Here is a 19,249-nt window from a genome sequence, read left to right on the forward strand (position 1 = left end):
ACCTTTCTATTTGTGGAAAAATCTGGTTCTCTAGCAAGTTAGTAAGAATGTCTCACCCTATGTTCAAGAAAGGCCTTTTTCCCTTTATTCAGATTACAACCTATCACTTTCAGTTATTTGAAAAGGAAATCATCTCCCAAATATCGCTATTTTTTTAAAAAAAAGCCATAGAAAGTTGGTTGCAATTTTCATTTAATCCACCAGAAAAGACAGAACAAATAATACAACAAATATTGAGGTTAAACTCAAATATACAAATTGATTAAAAACGTTATTTATTTATTTATTTTTCTTCAATTGCAGTCGAAAAAACCATCAAGCGCTTTGATGAAACTGGCTCTCATGAGGACCACCACAGGAAAGGAAGACCCAGAGTTACCTCTGCTGCAGAGGATAAGTTCATTAGAGTTACCAGCCTCAGAAATTGCAGCCCAAATAAATGCTTCACTGTGCACTTTCACCAGCCTGTAAATTTTATCATAACTTATTTCATCTGTAGCCTAATAAACTGCATGCTTTCCTGAGTCGTAGTGGGAAAATCAAATGCTTCAAGTAACAGACACATCTCAACATCAGCTGTTGAGATGAGACTGCGTATATCAGGACTTCATGATCGATTTTCTGCAAAGAGCCAAGAAACGCAGAGTAGGTGAATGGATGACCTCTGCATGTGTGGCTCCCACCGCCAAGCATGGAGGAGGAGGCGTGATGGTGTGGGGGTGCTATGCTGGTGACACTGTCAGTGATTTATTTAGAATTCAAGCCACACTTAACCAGCATGGCTACCAAAGCATTCTGCAGCCACACGGCTTCCCATCTGGTTTGCGCTTAGTTGGACTATCATTTGCTTTTCAACAGGACAATGACCCAACACACCTCCAGGCTGTGTAAGGGCTATTTGACCAAGTGGGAGAGTGATGGAGTGCTGCATCAGATGACCTGGCTTCCACAATCACCTGACCTCAACCCATTTGAGATGGTTTGGGATGAGTTGGACCACAGAGTGAAGGAAAAGCAGCGAACAAGTGCTCAGCATATGTGGGAACTCCTTCAAGACTGTTGGAAAAGCATTCCAGGTGAAGCTGGTTGAGAGAATGCCAAGAGTGTGCATAGCTGTCATCAAGGCAAAGGGTGGCTTCTTTGAAGAATCTCAAATATAAATATATTTTAATTTGTTTAACACTTTTTTGGTTACTACATTACTACATTATTCTACAATGTAGAAAATTGTCAAAATAAAGAAAAACCCTTGAATGAGTAGGATGTCCAAACTTTTGACTGGTACTGTACAGTACCAGTCAAAATATATGTATATATATATATATGTATATATATATGTATATATGTATCACATCCAGCCATGATTGGGAGTCCCATAGGGTGGCGCACAATTGCCCCAGCGTCGTCCGGGTTTGGCCGGGGTAAGCCATCATTGTCAGTAAGAATTTGTTCTTAAGAGACTTGCCTAGTTAATAAAGGTTATATTAAAAAAAAATATATATACAGTATATGTTCCCAAAAATATATGGGGGATTGGAAATTATGCAGACACGTACATTGATGGAAGCTACAATTGATCTGCAATATTAAAGCTGATCTTCGCCCTAAAAAAATGTAAGAATAATAATTCTCAACAGCCCCACTCAGATTCTTTGAAATAGATTTCTATTGATGTTCAAATGGGGTGAATTTCAAGTGGCTACAGATCGATATGGAGAGGATTGTAAACCTGAACTAATGGAGAGGATACTGGCTGTCATGAAGGGCTTCAAGACAATCAAGAGACTATAATGGAACGCTATGTACTGTAGTATGGAGAGAATTCAAACAGACAGCTTTAGAGACCCAACAGACACACGTAGCTCGGGGGGTTGGGGAGCGCAGCTTTCGCTTCCTGCACACTGACACTAATCTAAAGGCTGGGGGATTCTTGCCTCATTCCCCTGCAGGCACTGCTCTCAGATCAGTCCTGACATTCACAGTCACACAAAGCAGACTATAAATATGCAGGCCACACACGCACATACAAATAATCAACATTCGGTTCACCATTCTCAAGCTCGTTTTAAGCCCACAGCCACCAATTGTCAGCTGAAAAAAAATCATACGTCGTTTTGCTACGATTCATCTATGTAGATTTATCAGCAATGTACTGTTTGCTGGCACGGTTGAGTGCCCACACAGACACTGTTGTTTCTTTTTCTCATTGGCTGTGCTGTGCTGGTCAGCTGTGCTGGCCAAGGCAGCCCATGCAAGCAAGCGTGGCGTATGTGACGGTTGTGCGCCTCAAGTTGATTCAAAGCGACAGAGGGGGGCTCCACTCAGAAAGCACATGTGCAATGCACTGTGAGTCATATTACACCACGACAGAACATCACAGCAAATTAAAGGCATGGCGCTGGCAGGGTTGGCGGCGGTCAGAAGACATCATTAATGCAAAGACGCCCTCATCCCCTCTAAAACGAGCTCCGTGCACATGGATGGCAGGACTGGCAAGAGCAGATCCACGAAATACAGTGTTTATGGGTGAATTCACTACAAGCTGACTGAGGGAGCTGATACATCCGCAACTCAAATCACTTCAGTCCCGCTAAAGCTTGTTTTCTTGGGACATTGCTGTGAGGTTGAAGAACCTATGTTTAGACCCTATTCTACTGGCTTACAAGTGGAAAGCAAGCCTGGCTACAGGTTGCTAGGCAGTGCGAAACGCCTCCAAATGCACTGTGTTTATGGGATGTCGGGAGATCATCGCTGGTATAATAGAAGTCCATAGCAAATATATATACCGAAGATATTGAAATCATCACAAATAATGACAGCTATACACAGTTATACATGTGCAATTCTACTGTGATTTTGTTGTCCACAGACAACTTTTTAAAGGACCAGGGCATCATTACTGCCACAGAGTGAGAGGTTCAACCATGAATAACTAATCATTATTTGTGCACCAGCATGTCTAACTTGTAAGCTTAGGAAGGATATACTACTATAAAGGGCCATATTTATAAAGTGTTGACAACCAAGTACAAAGTTTACACCGATTTGCTCAGTTGGGGTTAAAACACCTCCCTAAAAAATAGAAACAAAACATCCAAATGTGAAGATAAAAGATGCACTAGCAGGACAACCCTGCATCGTGTGAAACCACAGCCGAAATGGGAAAGTCCAGCTAGCATGTCTGATTTTCAAGCCTCTACATCCAAAAGCAGGAACAGTAACATGTCTGTGACTCCCTAGCAGAGGAGAAATGCCAGAGCGGTTGATTTATAGCCTGACTTCCCACATAATAAATCACACAGATGCATCTGAAACAAAAATGATATCAGCTGTCATCTCTACCCAGACTTCCATCCCTCCTCTCCGAAGGAATTCATCCTGTCAATGACCTTCATCCATATGAGAATGATAAAGCCATTTGTTTCCAATGGATTGCAGCTCATGCAAATGCTCTGTCCGTGAATGCCGTTGTTTATGTGTGTGTGTGTGTGTGTGTGTGTGTGTGTGTGTGTGTGTGTGTGTGTGTGTGTGTGTGTGTGTGTGTGTGTGTGTGTGTGTGTGTGTGTGTGTGTGTGTGTGTGTGTCAGTAAAGTATTGAGTTAGCGTGCAGTAGGTCCCTGGTTTTATCCCAGTCACGGTCAGGCAGCAAACCCCCAATATGCTACACTGGTGTCAGAAGTGGGATGGATGGCCGTGGTCAGGTATTTTACATGAATGTTTTATAACTAATTAGGCCATGACCTTACTGAAGTCGCAAGACTTCACACGAGTGGCATGATCGTTATTCCTTTTCCAGTCCTCTTCATTACCACAACTCTGTCTGCCTATTGGATCATATTACTCTGTGGTCACTGGACACAGCTTTCTTTGTAACGCCATTGGCCACAAGTGCCTTTCCTGACTGCACGGCACTGCTGAAGCTCCTTTGCCTAATCTTACCATAACACCTGAGAACAACTTAATCCTCTTTCCTTGCCACAATTGCCTAACACAGAAGGCCAATGCAATTAACCATTTGAGTTAGTGATGCCAGTTGGTCACACTGTACATTAAGCATAACTTACAGTAAATAAAGCATGGATGTCTCTTCAAGAGACGTATGGATGACCCACCTACACACATTAAGTAAATCGTCTGGGTTCAAGCAAGAAACTCATAAGACATGACACACATAAATAAAGTCAAATGCAAATGAAAAGTGCTTTGTACACTCCATTTGGCATGAATAGTGAAAAATCCCATCACATAATTATCTTGGGCCAGGAATCCAGAAAGCCAGGGAACGCTGCCCAGTCTTCTGGATCTGACTGAAACATTTGGACTTCATTAATGAGAGGGAGAAGGTGGATGTGGGGTGGGGGTGGGGGGGTGGGGGTTGGGTTGGGGCTGAGAATGCGAACAGCTGAGAAAAACACAAACAGTTGATTTGCTCCCTTTCTTGTCTTATTCCATTTGATTAGCTAGTTTGGGTTAAATGCAAAATGGACTGGGAGCGGGTGAGCGTGACTAGCCAGTGTGACTGATTACGCGATGACTGTTCACACAGGAACTTTCATGAATTTTCTGTGTGAATGATATGGTCTCACCTAACCCTTCCCTCAATAGTAGCCCTTTGTAACAACCAAATGATTTCACTGTAACACCCTAGAACTTCCTGGAAGTGATCCTGTTTGTCAGAACCACAGGTCTCCAGTGGCTATCCTACTTCCAAGGAACCAATCGGAGCAGCATTACTTGATTGATGGGCGGTAAGGAAAGTCGATAAAGGAGTGAACGAAGACGTCTTGAAAACCAATACAAATGTCAACGTGGGTGATAACAGTATTCATGATATCCCAATTAGGAGCTAAAAAATTTACAGACAGCGATGTGTAAGTAGGAGGTCAATAGGTGTTGGCAGTGCCATGTTCAGGAGCTTTGGGATAGTTAGAATAGGAGAGCTCTATCATCCAGAGTACAAAACACACTACACTGATATACTGTGTCCCTAGGCCTAGGGAATACAGTTATTATTCCACTGTTATTACACCGTTTCTCTAACCTTCCAATTCACACAAGTTGTGGGGGATACATGTCAAAAACAAACACAAAGAAACGCAGGTACACACCCAAACAAGAGCAAACACACACTTCCTTTGCGTCCATAACGGTGTGAAATGTTGTTGCGCCACATTTGGAAGGATAGCAAAGTGCCACATTTTAACACGTGGCGTTGCAACTGGGAAAGTGTAATGAATAATGCAACCCCACACTGAGAGTTAAACCACGCTCCCCAGTCAGAGGACAGAACCCACTTAAGGGCACACAGCATGTAACACATCAAAAAGGACCAGAAAAGTGATATGACGAGTTTCCCCGCTTATTGCTGACTTGCAGTTGGATTTCAGACTCCAACCCACAGGTGCTGTAAATGCCAGATGGAGTCTCAAAAATAAATCTCTTGTATTTTAAGCGTTGTAGTCTGCCAGTGGTTTGTTTAGGGGAAAACGGCACTGTGTACTTCCCTGACACATATTTTCCAAACAGAGAGTGAGAGTTGGAAAAACACTCTCAAACACTTAAAAATACACATATACAGACGAGCGTACACACACACAAACACACACACTTTACTCAGACACACTATACATCAGAACATTTCAGTCACGGTTGCTATGACAATGCTTTCATTTACCACAAACATTCTCATCTACAGCTTATCGTGGCCCCCGGCACCCTTGGGAAAAGTGTTTTTAACTTTATGCCTGGGAAAGCAACAGTGGAAAAGCATAAGCCTCAACTGATTGATCAACTCTGACTTCCCAATCTGGGTTCCAAAGCTACACCGGAGAGCCTGGTATACAGTTAAACCTTTCAGATGTTAATATTCCCAACTATTTCAATACGAAATTTGGAAAATGACGTAATACTCAATGATGAAAGTATGAAAATGTAATTTTGTTGGCATATATACTGAGAGAAAACCAGAACTCTCATTGAATTGAATAGGAGCTCTTACATTGAATTACAGATCTTTATCCTCCTCTTTTGAACTTAAATTAAGACAAAGGTCATCTCGTGCCACAAGGTTCTCTCTGTTCTCTGTCATGACACCTCTTGGTGTGTCTAGACAGAATAAAGATAGCTGGCAATGCAACAACAAATGGCATTTTCAAAAAACAAAATCTCTCCCCGGTACAGCAGGAAATGCTATCAGCTATTTATAGCCTCAAACGTGCCATTTTTGAGCCGGCACTCAAGGGAGGGCACAAAACCCCAATTAACTCACTGGAAACTCACCAAGGCAAACAGTGAGATTACTAATGATAAGGCAAACGCTGGAATATTTTATTTCATCTCACAAGGCTGCCAATATCCCCGCTGATGTGCCGTACAACAAAGGTATTTGGCCATACTATTTTTAATCTCCTAAACAATAGCAGTAACCAACAAATGCTCGTTGTTTAGTAGACTAAGCGTAATAGGCTGCGGGGAGGAAATTTGACTATTTTTAAGTGGATAGTGTGGAGAATGGAGAATCCTTTGGTGACCTAGAGTGGGATAATTGTTAATGAACAGCACTTTAGCCACTTTGTTCAGGATATTGCACATTTGATCATTTCTTTACAGCTCAGTAATATTGTTAAATGTAGATGTTCTGGAACTTTTGGAACATTGAAAGAGTAGGTCTAATTCTATGTAGGACATAGATTAAGCTTAGTTCTGGACTAAAAATCTGTGTCCGGGAAACCAACCCAAAGAGTACTCTGTGCATCTTCAGTATTTCTTGACTTGCAGTGAAAAGTACAGTAGACTGGCTATGTGATCAGTTAATCGATGTCAAATGGTTTGAACGTATTGATAAAACCATGAACATCAATACACTTCAACTAACTGCAGTACAACCAGCTTCCAAGTATACAATAAAAAACCTGCTATGTTATCTGGAATTAAGGATTGAAGATCCCTTTATAAAGCAACAATAAAGAAGAATGAAATAATACTTTGCCTCACATCATTGCTAGATAAATGTAATTGCTGTATAATCATTTACACTAGAGATCCATCTTCAATCATTATCTTTCCACCTGCAGGTGCAGCAGAGTTTTTTTTTCAAGTATGGGTAAAAAAGGATTTACGGGAAGAAAATGAATAAACCATTTGTTATTTATAAAAATGGAGAGGGAATTTTCCATCACTGCCGAGAGGTGTTTTAACGTGCCAGCTGACGAAAGAACAGAAACCCATGACTGTATAAAAACCCAGATTTGGCTTGAGGGAGAAAAGGACTCACTGTTTGAGAAGTAAAACAAAAACCCTAAAAGAGAACTCTGTTGTTTCCTGCGTAAATCCACCGAAAAAAGTGAAAGCCCTCCCAAAAGAATTCTGTGGATCTGGTCCAAATCAAATGAAGAGACATACAAAGCCCTTCAGCACTGACTGTTACTTTTAAAGAGAAGTAGCATGTTTTTTTTGCCAGGGGGCATATCTGCAAGTCTCCATCAAAACCTCTGTGAGGAATCCAAAAACCAATGATATTTGACCATTCAAGGGCTTACTAGTACATTTGTGTAACATGAGTTTTTATCAAATCAAAGACAAGGATAATAGTAAAGCAAAGGTTCCCACGACGGATCCTTAGGAAAATATATCCCAAACATTTATGGTCGGGGGTAACGACATGTCTATGTTATCAGACGAAGCCATGAGGGACTCGCGAAGTGAATAAATCGTTCAATTATGGATGTTATGACGTCAGCAATATAAAGTAAACAACAGCATTCTCCACCCCTCAGCAGTATTTCTGTAAATACGTATCTCGGTTGGTTTAAAAACAGCTCCCTTTGACTCTGTCCTAGACCAATTACAACCAAGAGTTTCAACTTTTTCTTGAAAACGGCCAATTGATTTTGGGTAACACTACATTTAAGCATACTTTATAAAGGGTTTATAATGGGATTATAAGTATCTTATGGACTGTTCATTATTCATCTATAGATAATAATAAGCAGGTATAACTAATATTAGTCTCACAATTTGTCAATCACAATTTCAATGAACGAATATAGCTATTTATTATAAACCACCTATAAACGTATAATACATAGTCTATAAACCACTTTACAAACCCTTTACAAAGCATACCTTCATGATGTAAATTGTTACCTGGTTTGAATCATTTTACTTTGAGAAAATATGATTCTGCTTGCTTCCCTTGACCTAACCATATAGTTGAAAAAAAAAACATGTGGCATGTCAAGCACTATAAAAATAAGGGTACTCTTTCATTTATCAGAATGTTCATCATTTTTACTGAACAGCAACTCCCATGCACTTTATGTGGGGGATCTTGGTCTTTGTAGTCCTCCGGGCTGCCTTCTGAGTCATCAACAGTGAGTGGAGGCCCCTGTAGGCTGGCTCCTTGTGTACAGCACACATGCACCGATACACCCAGGGCCCTGGAGAGCTAGCATTAATCACTCCATGTAAAAGCTTCCAGTCACTCCAAAGCAGGAGAGCACAGAGAGGGAGTGGGAGAATGGGTCTTCATTTCTACTGGGTCTTCATTTCTGGCAGCCATTTTGGCTCCACCTGGACTAGAGATGCCACTGCTTTGATTTTGGGAATGCAGGCTTACGTTTACATAAGCTGATCGATACAGAGGGAGGCTCTGATCACGTATCACGGCTCATCCAGGGTTGATTGTTTCAACGTCCATTGGGGGTGGCCTTGATTAGTCACGAGTGAAGAATTAGTGTGCTCGATTACATATATCCCCGACTAGGAACATGATCACGTTGCTCATTAAATTTCATTATATATGGTATCCAATGCACAACGTGTGCTTTTAATCTAATTGTAAACCATGATTTTACTTAGGATCGAATCATGGAAAAACAAATGAATTAAGTGGTTTACCTTCTTCACATATTTTGTCATTTCGTGGTTGGATTACACAAATAACCTTGTTGCATTATCTATAGGCCTTCGTGATATCAACTACTATTCAAAACTCCATCTACTTTAACTTTTTGCCTTGTTACTTGACCAGATTGTTCAACCCTGCGCAATCAATCTTGCATTTGAACACTACATGAGTAGTTTACACTGTACAGCTCATATGATGTTGTTCGTTAGGTGTTTACGACAACCAGCGAAACTCCGCTTACTCATTCATTGCTTATCTCAACGCTCCGTTCAAGACTCCCACAGCTGATGACACATCTGGAGCCACTAAAGTTTACCAGCAGGCCGCTAGCCTTCCAGTCACCAGCCCGCGTCGTCAGGAAGAAAAAGTTTCACGGTTGAGCAGCTGTTGTGTTGGATTAAATCTCGAGCTTGTTAATACACTACCACTGCATCTCTGCAGGGCCTTCGCTTGCACCCCGAGGGACAACCAAGTCTGAGTAAGACTCCATGTGACATCTCTGGGAAGTGCTTACCTGTCCAGCGGTGTGCCAGGATTTAATTTCCTCCTGCCCCAGTTACATGTGTGACTCCAAACTTTAGTCAATTCTGTGGACTATATACACACTTCCGAGCTCCGCTCATTAAGACTATAAAGACTCACAACGACAAAGACTCGTAGTCTACAAAGACTTGGTAGCATTTTACGTCACCTTACCATAAATCATGCTTTTTCATTAGTCTGTAATAAGAGTGTAACTACTGTCATTATACTGTAACATCACGCGACAACCATTATCGCCATACGTGTGAGTCAGGAAACCCTGGAACCCTACACTAAAGCATATGTGTGACTAGCACAATTATGTACATGTCTAGAATGAGGTAACATAATCGACTCCTGTGCGCATTGTCAGATGAATTCAGCTCATTGGAAAGATCCGCCGTGAGATTTTGTGTTGTTAACAAAGACTTGGGTTGTTATCTTTCAATGGAGGCATACTATGTGACTTCAACATTGAAACCTCAAGTGGGGTAGTTCCATTTACACAGAGGTTAGTCTACTAAAGCTTCCTCATGTACATTAGTTAATCTCTTCTGCAATTGAGAACTACAGTAGGATTGTTTCCATACAGATTAGCCTTTCAGTTTCCATGCGCACGCAATATTTGTGTAACTTGGAATTGCAATGCAATACGACATAGCATCGTCTATAAATATGTCAGACGGAGGCCCAGACATACTGCACATGTCCAAAGAGTTCTCTGTAGCTCAACTGGTTGAGCATGATGCTTGCAACACCAGGATAGTGGGTTTGATTCCTGGTACCATCCGTACGTAAAAGGCCCCTCGGATTTCTTCACATTTTATTGTGTTACAAAGTGCGATTAAAATAGATTTTTTTGTACATTTTTTTTGTCAACAATACACAGAAAATACTATGTAAAGTCAAAGCGGTAGAAAAATGCAAAAAAATCAATGAATTAGATTCTTAAAAAAGTCAATAACTAAAAATGGTTAAAAATAGTGCATAAGGATTCAGCCCCTTTGTTTAGGCAAGCCTGAATTCGTTCAGGAGTAAAATTTGGCTTAACAAATCATATAAAAGTTACATGGACTCACTCTGTGTGAAATAATAGGGGTTGACATGATTTTTAAATGACTAACCCATCCTCACATACATACATACAACATCTGTAAGGTCCCTCAGTCAAGTATTGCATTTCAAGCACAGATTCAACTACAAAGAACAGGGAGGTTTTCGAAAGCCTCGTAAAAAAAGGGCAGGTATTGGTAGATAATTAACAATAACAAATCAGATAATGAATATATTTTTAAGCATGGTCAAGTTAAAAGTTATGTTGTGGATTATACTGTATATTAAACCAACCAAACACCTCAAAGATACAGTCATCATTCTGAACTGAGCTGTAGGACAGGAATGAAACTGGTCAGGGATGTTGCCATGAGGCCATTTGTGATTTTAAAACAGCTACAGAGTTCAATGGCTGTGATGGGAGAGGACTGAGGATGGATCAACAGAGAGAAAAGAAGAACACAAAAATACCAAATAAATAAATGTACATACAAAATATGTATCTTCTTTGCAACAAGGCCATAAACAATACTGAAAAAGGCAAAGGAAAACACTGGGCTCCCGAGGGGCGCAGCAGCCTAAGGCACTGCATCTCAGTGCTAGAGGTGTCACTACAGACCCTGGTTTGGTCCTGGGCTGTATCACAACCGGCCGTGATTGGGAGTCCCATAGGGCGGCGCACAATTGGCCCAGCGTCTTTAGGGTTTGGCTGGGGTAGGCCGTCGTTGTAACAAAGAATTTGTTCTTAACTGACTTGCCTAGTTAAATAAAGGTTAAATGAGAAGCGCTATGTTTGGGGCATCACTGAGTAACTGTTTCCTTATTTTCAAGCATGGTGGTGGCTGGATCATGGTATGGGTATGCTTGACATCGGCAAATGCTGGGGAGTAAAAAGAAACGGGACAGGGCTAAGCACAGGTAAAACCCTAGAGCAAACCTGCTTCCGTCTGCTTTACACCAGGCACCTTTCAGCAGGACAACAGCCCACAACACAAGGCCAAATCTAAACTGAAGTTGCTTACCAAGAAGACAGTGAATGTTCCTAAGTGGCCAAGTTACAATTTTGACCTAAATCTGCTTGAAATACTATGGCAAGACTTGAAAATGGCTGTCCAGCCATGATCCCCAACAATTTGACAGAGCTTGGAGAATTGTTTAAAGAATAATAGGCCAATATTGCACAATCCAGGTGTGCAAAACTCTTAAAGACTTACCCAAGAAGGCTCACAGCTGTAATTGCTACCAAAGGTGTTTCTAACATGTACAGTATGGACTCAGGGAGCTGAATACTTATGCAATGACTATATTGTATTTACACATGTTTCATTCATCTTAAATAAAGTTATGATTGTTCTTCCACTTTGACATTCCAGAGTATTTTGTGTAGAGTGTAAACATTTTTTGTTGTTGATTAAATCCATTTTAATACCACTTTGTAACACAAAGAAATCCAAGGGGTCTGAATACTTTTGCAAGGCATTGTACATTGCTTTGGATAAAAGCATCTGCTAAATGGCATATATTAAACTCAGCCAAAAAATAAACTTCCCTTTTTCAGGACCTTGTCTTTCAAAGATAATTCGTAAAAATCCAAATAACTTCATAGATCTTCATTGTAATGGGTTTAAACACTGTTTACCGTGCTTGTTCAATGAACTAAAAACAATTCATGAACATGCACCTGTGGAATGGTCGTTAAGACACTAACAGCTTACAAACGGTAGGCAATTAAGGTCACAGTTATGAAAACTTAGGACACTAAAGAGGCCTTTCTACTGACTCTGGAAAACACCAAAAGAAAGATGCCCAGGGTCCCTGCTCATCTGCGTGAACGTGCCTTAGGCATGCTGCAAGGAGGCATGGGGACTGCAGATGTGGCCAGGGTAATAAATTGCAATGTCCGTACTGTGAGACGCCTAAGACAGCGCATAGGGAGACAGGACGGACAGCTGATCGTCCTCGCAGTGTCAGACCACGTGTAACAACAGCTGCACAGGATCGGTACATCCGAACATCACACCTGCGAGACAGGTACAGATGGCAACAACAACTGCACGAGTTACACCAGGAACGCACAATCCCTCCATCAGTGCTCAGGCTGTACGCAATAGGCTGAGAGGCTGGACTGAGGGCTTGTAGGCCTGTTGTAAGGCAGGTCCTCACCAGACATCACCGGCAACAAAGTTGACTATGGGCACAAACCCACCGTCGCTGGACCAGTCAGGACTGGCAAAAAGTGCTTTTGTCATGGTTTTGTCTCACCAGGGGTGATGGTCGGATTCGCGTTTATCGTCGAAGGAATGAGAGTTACACCAAGGCCTGTACTCTGGAGCGGGATCAGTTTGGAGGTGGAGGGTCCATCACGGTCTGGGGAGGTGTGTCATCGGACTGAGCTTGTTGTCATTGCAGGCAATCTCAACGCTGTGCGTTACAGGGAAGACATCTTCCTCCCTCATGTGGTACCCTTCCTGACATGACCCTTCAGCATGACAATGCCATCAGCCATACTGCTTGTTCTGTGAGAGATTTCCTGCAAAGACAGGAATGTCAGTGTTCTGCCATGGCCAGTGAAGAGCCCGGATCACAATCCTATTGAGCACGTCTGGGACTTGTTGGATCGGAGGGTGAGGGCTAGGGCCATTCCCCCCAGAAATGTCTGGGAACTTTCAGGTGCCTTGGTGGAAGAGTGGGGTAACATCTCACAGCAAGAATGAGCAAATCTGGTGCAGTCCATGAGGAGGAGATGCACTGCAGTACTTAATGCAGCTGGTGGCCACACCAGATACTGACTGTTACTTTTGATTTTGACCCCCCCCCCTTGTTCAGGGACACATTATTCCACATTACTCCCTCATGTGGTACCCTTCCTGACATGACCCTCCAGCATGACAATGCCACCAGCCATACTGCTCGTTCTGTGAGAGATTTCCTGGAAAGACAGGAATGTCAGTGTTCTGCCATGACCAGTGAAGAGCCCGGATCTCAATCCCATTGAGCACGTCTGGGACTTGTTGGATCGGAGGGTGAGGGCTAGGGCTATTCCCCCCAGAAATGTCCGGGAACTTTCAGGTGCCTTGGTGGAAGAGTGGGGTAACATCTCACAGCAAGAATGAGCAAATCTGGTGCAGTCCATGAGGAGGAGATGCACTGCAGTACTTAATGCAGCTGGTGGCCACACCAGGTACTGACTGTTACTTTTGATTTTAACCCCCCTTTGTTCAGGGACATATTATTCCATTTCTGTTAGTCACATGTCTGTGGAACTTGTTCAGTTTATGTCTCGGTTGTTGACATTTTGTAATGTTCATACAAATATTTACACATGTTAAGTTTGCTGAAAATAAACACAGTTGACAGTGAGAGGACATTTATTTTTTGCTGAGTTTATATTGTATTATACTGTATAACATAAACTGTACTAGAGAAGGCCCAAACATACATTTACTATGTTTTTGAATCAGAGCAAAGTTTGTACCTGTTATTCCCAATGGAATAAAACATAAAAGGGAGAGAGAGATAACTTTGTGCGAAGTGAAGTGTTTTTTATCTTTTTGATCAGATCTGACCCACTCTGTAAATTCACAGAGTGTTCCACACATACAGTACGTAGCTTCAGTCAGACTGGTTGTGCATACAGCCTCAATGGGGAAACGCACTAAACCAAATACAGTGTACACAAATTGACTTGCCAGGGTCACCAAAGGTCGCATATAGCAACAGCCATCCAAATGAACACTGAATCCTTTGAATTGATGCCTGGAGATGAGGAAACCCCATGAAAATCTGAAAGTCTTACACTAATTTATCCTACTCATCATATGTGGTGAGTGTATGGTAACAATTGACACTGCAAAGACTGTCTTGCACATGACATCAGAGGTCAAACACACTCATAATAATGTAAACTTTTGACATCTGACTTTGACCTGTGATGTCCCAACCCATTTTTAACCAAGTTTGATGGCAAACAGTATCCGTAGCCGACACAGGCTTACCATTTCGTTGTCATAAGTCGGGTAGCGTAACCATTATGACGGCACGGTTCACGTAAAACAAGTTTAAATTGAAGGCGTTGATGCCATGCTGGGGAAACGGCAAGCAGATGCCGTTAACCTTTTTGATGAGGATTTGCTCCACAGCAACTTTTTAACATAACTAATTACAGTGTATTGATGCAGTAACAAAACACATTGAGCCAGCCGCTTTGTGTGTCTGGATGTACCGTTTCAAAAGAACAATGAATACCAGTGAATGTGTTTGTCTGACAGGCGATGACAGGTTTTCTGGATAAAGACACAGAGCTCTGAGTGCAGAGAATATACAAATATTGCTTTGTACAACTCAGTTTGAAATATTTTATTTTTATATTAGGCAGAATGTCAGGGCCGCAAAAGTATCAATGCTGTCAACATCAAGAGTGTGTGTTTGTGCGTGTGTGTATTGGGGCTGTACAACCAAGTAGTTTCGGGTGACAGATTAAATGAATGCTATCAGCAGGCTAGTAGTGGCCCGTGCAGCACATTATCGTTTGTTTTGTTACAGTTGGCCTAGTCTATTCATATGTAATGGCATCACTACCGTCAATGAAAAAAGTGTGTCACGTTATCCCTTTGCGCGCGCGCATATCTTACTTTTTGGATTGTTGTATCATTGAATGTAGTTTGAAATGTATGTATATCCTTCTAGAAATGTGGGTGTAGTATGACCGTACCTGACCTGATTCAAAAACATGCAGCAAGCAACTAAGTTTTTCAGCAATTCATTTGGAATGTCTCCGAATGTTTCCAGAGTGTGTCGCATGATGTGTACGGTGACATCAGTGTGTGTGTGTGTGTGTGTGTGTGTGTGTGTGTGTGTGAAGCTCATATACAGAAAACCACATCACATGGTGATTGTATTTAAAAGGTGAACATACCTTGGAAAACAACCGCCTGCTGGAGATCTTGGTGCTTTCTGGGATGACCAACAGACCTTCCTTTCTCATTTTAGAGAAATGTGCACTGTCCAACAAATAAGAGATTAAGTTCACAAACCCAAAGTTTCCATGATGACAGTCATTTTTTCCCCAGATAAGCTTCAGTCAACGTCCGTGTAAAGGGATATTGTCAGTTAGTTTGAGGTGGTTTTAAAGGGACGGAGTTGTAGTGGCGCAAGATATCCCGTGCAGGACCTCTCGTGACAGCCAGTGTGGAGCAATTTCTCATGTCAGTCTGCAGAGTAGCTAGTGTAACTCCTGTGCTTCACCTCGGTGTTCGGTCAATAGAAGGCTTCATTTTGTCCTGATCATTGCAAAGAATGTTGTTTGCCAAGCGTCTCCCTTGTTGACCTCAGTGTGCTGCCAAAATAGGCATCATGCTCATTTACTCAAGAATCTCACAAATGATTTAGCTATTTCAATGTTTCCGATCGATATTGAATGATTATTTTATTGTGTACACAGAGGGGTTAGACCTACACTGAAACGCAATAAGAATTCATTATTGTTCAGAATAAAAACATCTCAATGCTCATTATGTCAGACAAAGGGTGTCTAGGTTGCCATATGTCCTACAGTTCCTGTCTCTCAGCATAACTTCCAAGTCTATCTCTCTTGAAAGTCAGCGTCTCAAACAAGCTTTTACAATAGTGCAAACTAGGCCTACTATAAACTTGGACTTTATCGCATAACAGCAAAACAATAACTACATCTCCCCTTCCATTATTGACAAATGAAACTGATAAAGTGCATAGCCTGTCCCTTAAATATTTTCGATTTTATTTGTAGATTTACGAGGCCCAGATAGGTAGCCTGTATCTGATATCATCGGATTACATTGGTCATAATAGTTATAAATCCGTAGGCCTATATTCCTCTAAGCAGAATAAAACACCACGTTTGAGCTTCCCAAGGTCTAGCTAAATATAAAGTGTGTGTGTGCATGCGCGCAAGTGCGCACTTGTGTGAGTCGGACCACCTATGTGTGTGTGATATGACAGCATATCTTTCTTCACGAGAATAATGTTGTTGTTTTGTCATCACACGTCAGTTTGTTGTGACTTTGAACTTGTACTGTTTTTCCTGCCAATGTCTGTCCCGTTTCCTTTACTCAGGCTTGTATCCACCCCACACAGCGACTCCGTTACCCCCTCTTCCATCTCCATGTACTCTGCTTTATCACCCAGCGAAGAGCCCGAGGGGGACCCTTTGAATTTTTTAAGAAAGTTGGGGAAATAGGGGCAGACAGGTGGTGGGGCTTCAACAACCGGTGGCGGGTCTGCTTCATTATCAGTCTCCCTGTGGTAGAAGTAATTGAAGTTGGATACAATGACGGGCACTGGAAGAGCTATGGTTAACACACCCGCTATGGCACAGAGCGAGCCCACTATCTTGCCACCGACAGTAATTGGTTTCATGTCTCCATATCCGACCGTGGTCATAGTGACGACAGCCCACCAAAAAGCGTCGGGAATACTTGTGAATTGAGACGCGGGTTCGTCTGCCTCGGCGAAGTACACTGCACTTGAGAACAAAATAACACCAATAACGAGGAAGAAAATCAGAAGCGCTAGTTCCCTCATACTGGCGCGGAGGGTATGTCCGAGGATCTGCAGTCCTTTGGAGTGCCTGGAGAGTTTAAAGATGCGAAAGACTCTGACAAGGCGGATTATTCTCAATATTGCAAAACTCATTGCCTGGTCCCCTTTGCCTTGCTGTTGAGCAAGATCTGTGCCGAGCGTGATGAAATAAGGCAAAATGGATACAATGTCTATAGTATTCATAATGTTTTTAAAGAAATCCGTTTTACTTGGACTTGCAAAGAAGCGCACTATAATCTCAAATGAAAACCAAATAATGCATACCGTCTCCACAATGAAAAAAGGGTCGTTAAAAGGAGTCTGTCCATGAGGTTCTGTCGAATTGTCTCGTGGTTTAAGGTATTCTTTTTCGTCCCTGAACTCTGGCAACGTTTCCATACAGAAAATGACTATTGATATAACGATGACTAAAACGGACACGACTGCAATCCCTCTCGCAGGTTGTGAGCTCTCTGGGTATTCAAAAAGAAGCCAAACTTGGCGTTTGAACTCGTCCTCTGGTAAGAGTTTCTCTTCCTCTTTGACAAAACCCTCATCCTCCCGAAACTTCAGTATTGCCTCCTCTCCGAGTTCATAGAATTTCACCTCCTCAGAGAAGATGTCAAAAGGTACATTTTGGGGTCTCTTCAGTCGCCCCCCTGACTGGTAATAATAAAGAATAGCGTCGAAGCTTGGTCGGTTCCTGTCAAAAAAATATTCATTCCTTAGAGGGTCGAAGTACCTGATTCGTTTGTCCGGGTCTCCCAAAAGAGTGTCAGGAAACTGTGTGAGAGTCTTAAGTTGAGTTTCAAACTTTAGTCCCGACACATTAATAACAACTCTTTCGCTGCACCCATATTCACTGTAAACATTTGCGTATCCTGATTGGGGACGTCTGTCTGTGAGTGAGACAGTCTCTTCATCATCCATATTACAGAGAAAACTGGAACTCTTGCTTCCCCTGTCCTCCTCTTCCCCGCCTTCCGCCTCGTCCTCCTCTATCATATCCTCCTCTGATCCAAGTAGCGCCAACTCCGAGTGGCGCAAATCCCCACCGAGAGTCTGGCGACTCCTTCTCCAACGTCCTACGCCGCGTTGCTTTTTCCTTTCTCTGAGAACCTGCTGCTCGGACTCATGGTAGTGCTGCTGTGGCTGTTGCGAAGAGGAGGGGCGCGAGGCGGTACTGCCGCTACTGTTGTTGGCATTTGATGAGGAGGCGGTGCGAGACTGATGCTGCTGGTGGTTGTTAAGGAGATGGCCAGAGGACTCCCCCCCCTCTCCACTTGCTGCACCTTCCGCAGCGGCTGTTGCCTGCTGTACCTGTCTCTCCCTTTCGTGCTCCCTTTCCCGTGCGCGAGCATACCCGTAAGGCAGTCGAGTTTTGCACCCATTATCTGCACCTATCATGGCAAACTCCATTTTGAGAAGGGTGTAAATTCAGTTCTGAGTGAATGATATAATCCCTTTAGCGACGACTCGTGTAGGACAATGGAAAGTAGCAAATTGTAGCAAAGGGCGCACAGGTTGGTTGATCCTGCTTTGACAGATAGCAGGCACCTGTTATTCAGTGAGTCTTAGGTGAGTTAAGAATGCGTAATTAAAGGTCAATTTTTGGAATATAGTTCACATTGTCGTTGACAAAAATCACATGAATATATTTTTGTAAACTGACTCCTCATTTATTTTATGACATCATTATTACAGCCAAGTGAATATAGGCTGTGGATGGGTAGGCCAGATATCACCAGATATTGGACAATATATTCACAAAACCACCTAATTTGTCCCTCAGGTGCTTAACTCCAGTGTGAGTACTTGCAGAAATACGGCATTTTTGCCTTTTCGTGGTCCCTCCTGGTTGCCATTTTAGGTGATGAGAATACCGGCCCTTTTATGCTGTACACCTTCAGTGATTCTGAATGACTTTATTCCTCTGACGTCTTAAGCAGCTGCAAGGGAGAAACAGCAGTTCGATTAGACAACCTACAAATGTATGTATTCAAATGCATGTCCCCTGTTTGGGCGATGCATGCACTATAGCCGACGTCGCATCACCAACTTAAGAGCAGAAAACACAAGTCTAATAATAACAGTAATTATAATGACAATATTTATAACACGAATTAATCATTAATCATACTACTAATAATAATAATAACTAACATGGCAACAGAAGACAACGCATGATAACTGCAACATTTGTCTGTGTAA

General features: G+C 42.2%; 1 protein-coding gene across 1 annotated transcript in view; it reads right to left on the reverse strand.

Annotated features, from left to right (window-relative positions):
* Positions 1-19,249, reverse strand: part of LOC112232280 (potassium voltage-gated channel subfamily A member 1-like) — a 33,309-nt gene that overhangs the window by 13,498 nt on the left and 562 nt on the right. The window contains exon 2 of the mRNA XM_024399198.2: positions 15,399-18,987. Within this exon, the coding sequence (XP_024254966.1) occupies positions 16,499-18,457 (1,959 nt within the window). The 5' untranslated portion in view covers positions 18,458-18,987 and the 3' untranslated portion in view covers positions 15,399-16,498. The remainder of the gene's footprint in view (positions 1-15,398; positions 18,988-19,249) is intronic.

The sequence above is a fragment of the Oncorhynchus tshawytscha genome, linkage group LG12, assembly GCF_018296145.1.
Source record: "Oncorhynchus tshawytscha isolate Ot180627B linkage group LG12, Otsh_v2.0, whole genome shotgun sequence".
NCBI classification, from domain to species: Eukaryota; Metazoa; Chordata; class Actinopteri; order Salmoniformes; family Salmonidae; genus Oncorhynchus; species Oncorhynchus tshawytscha.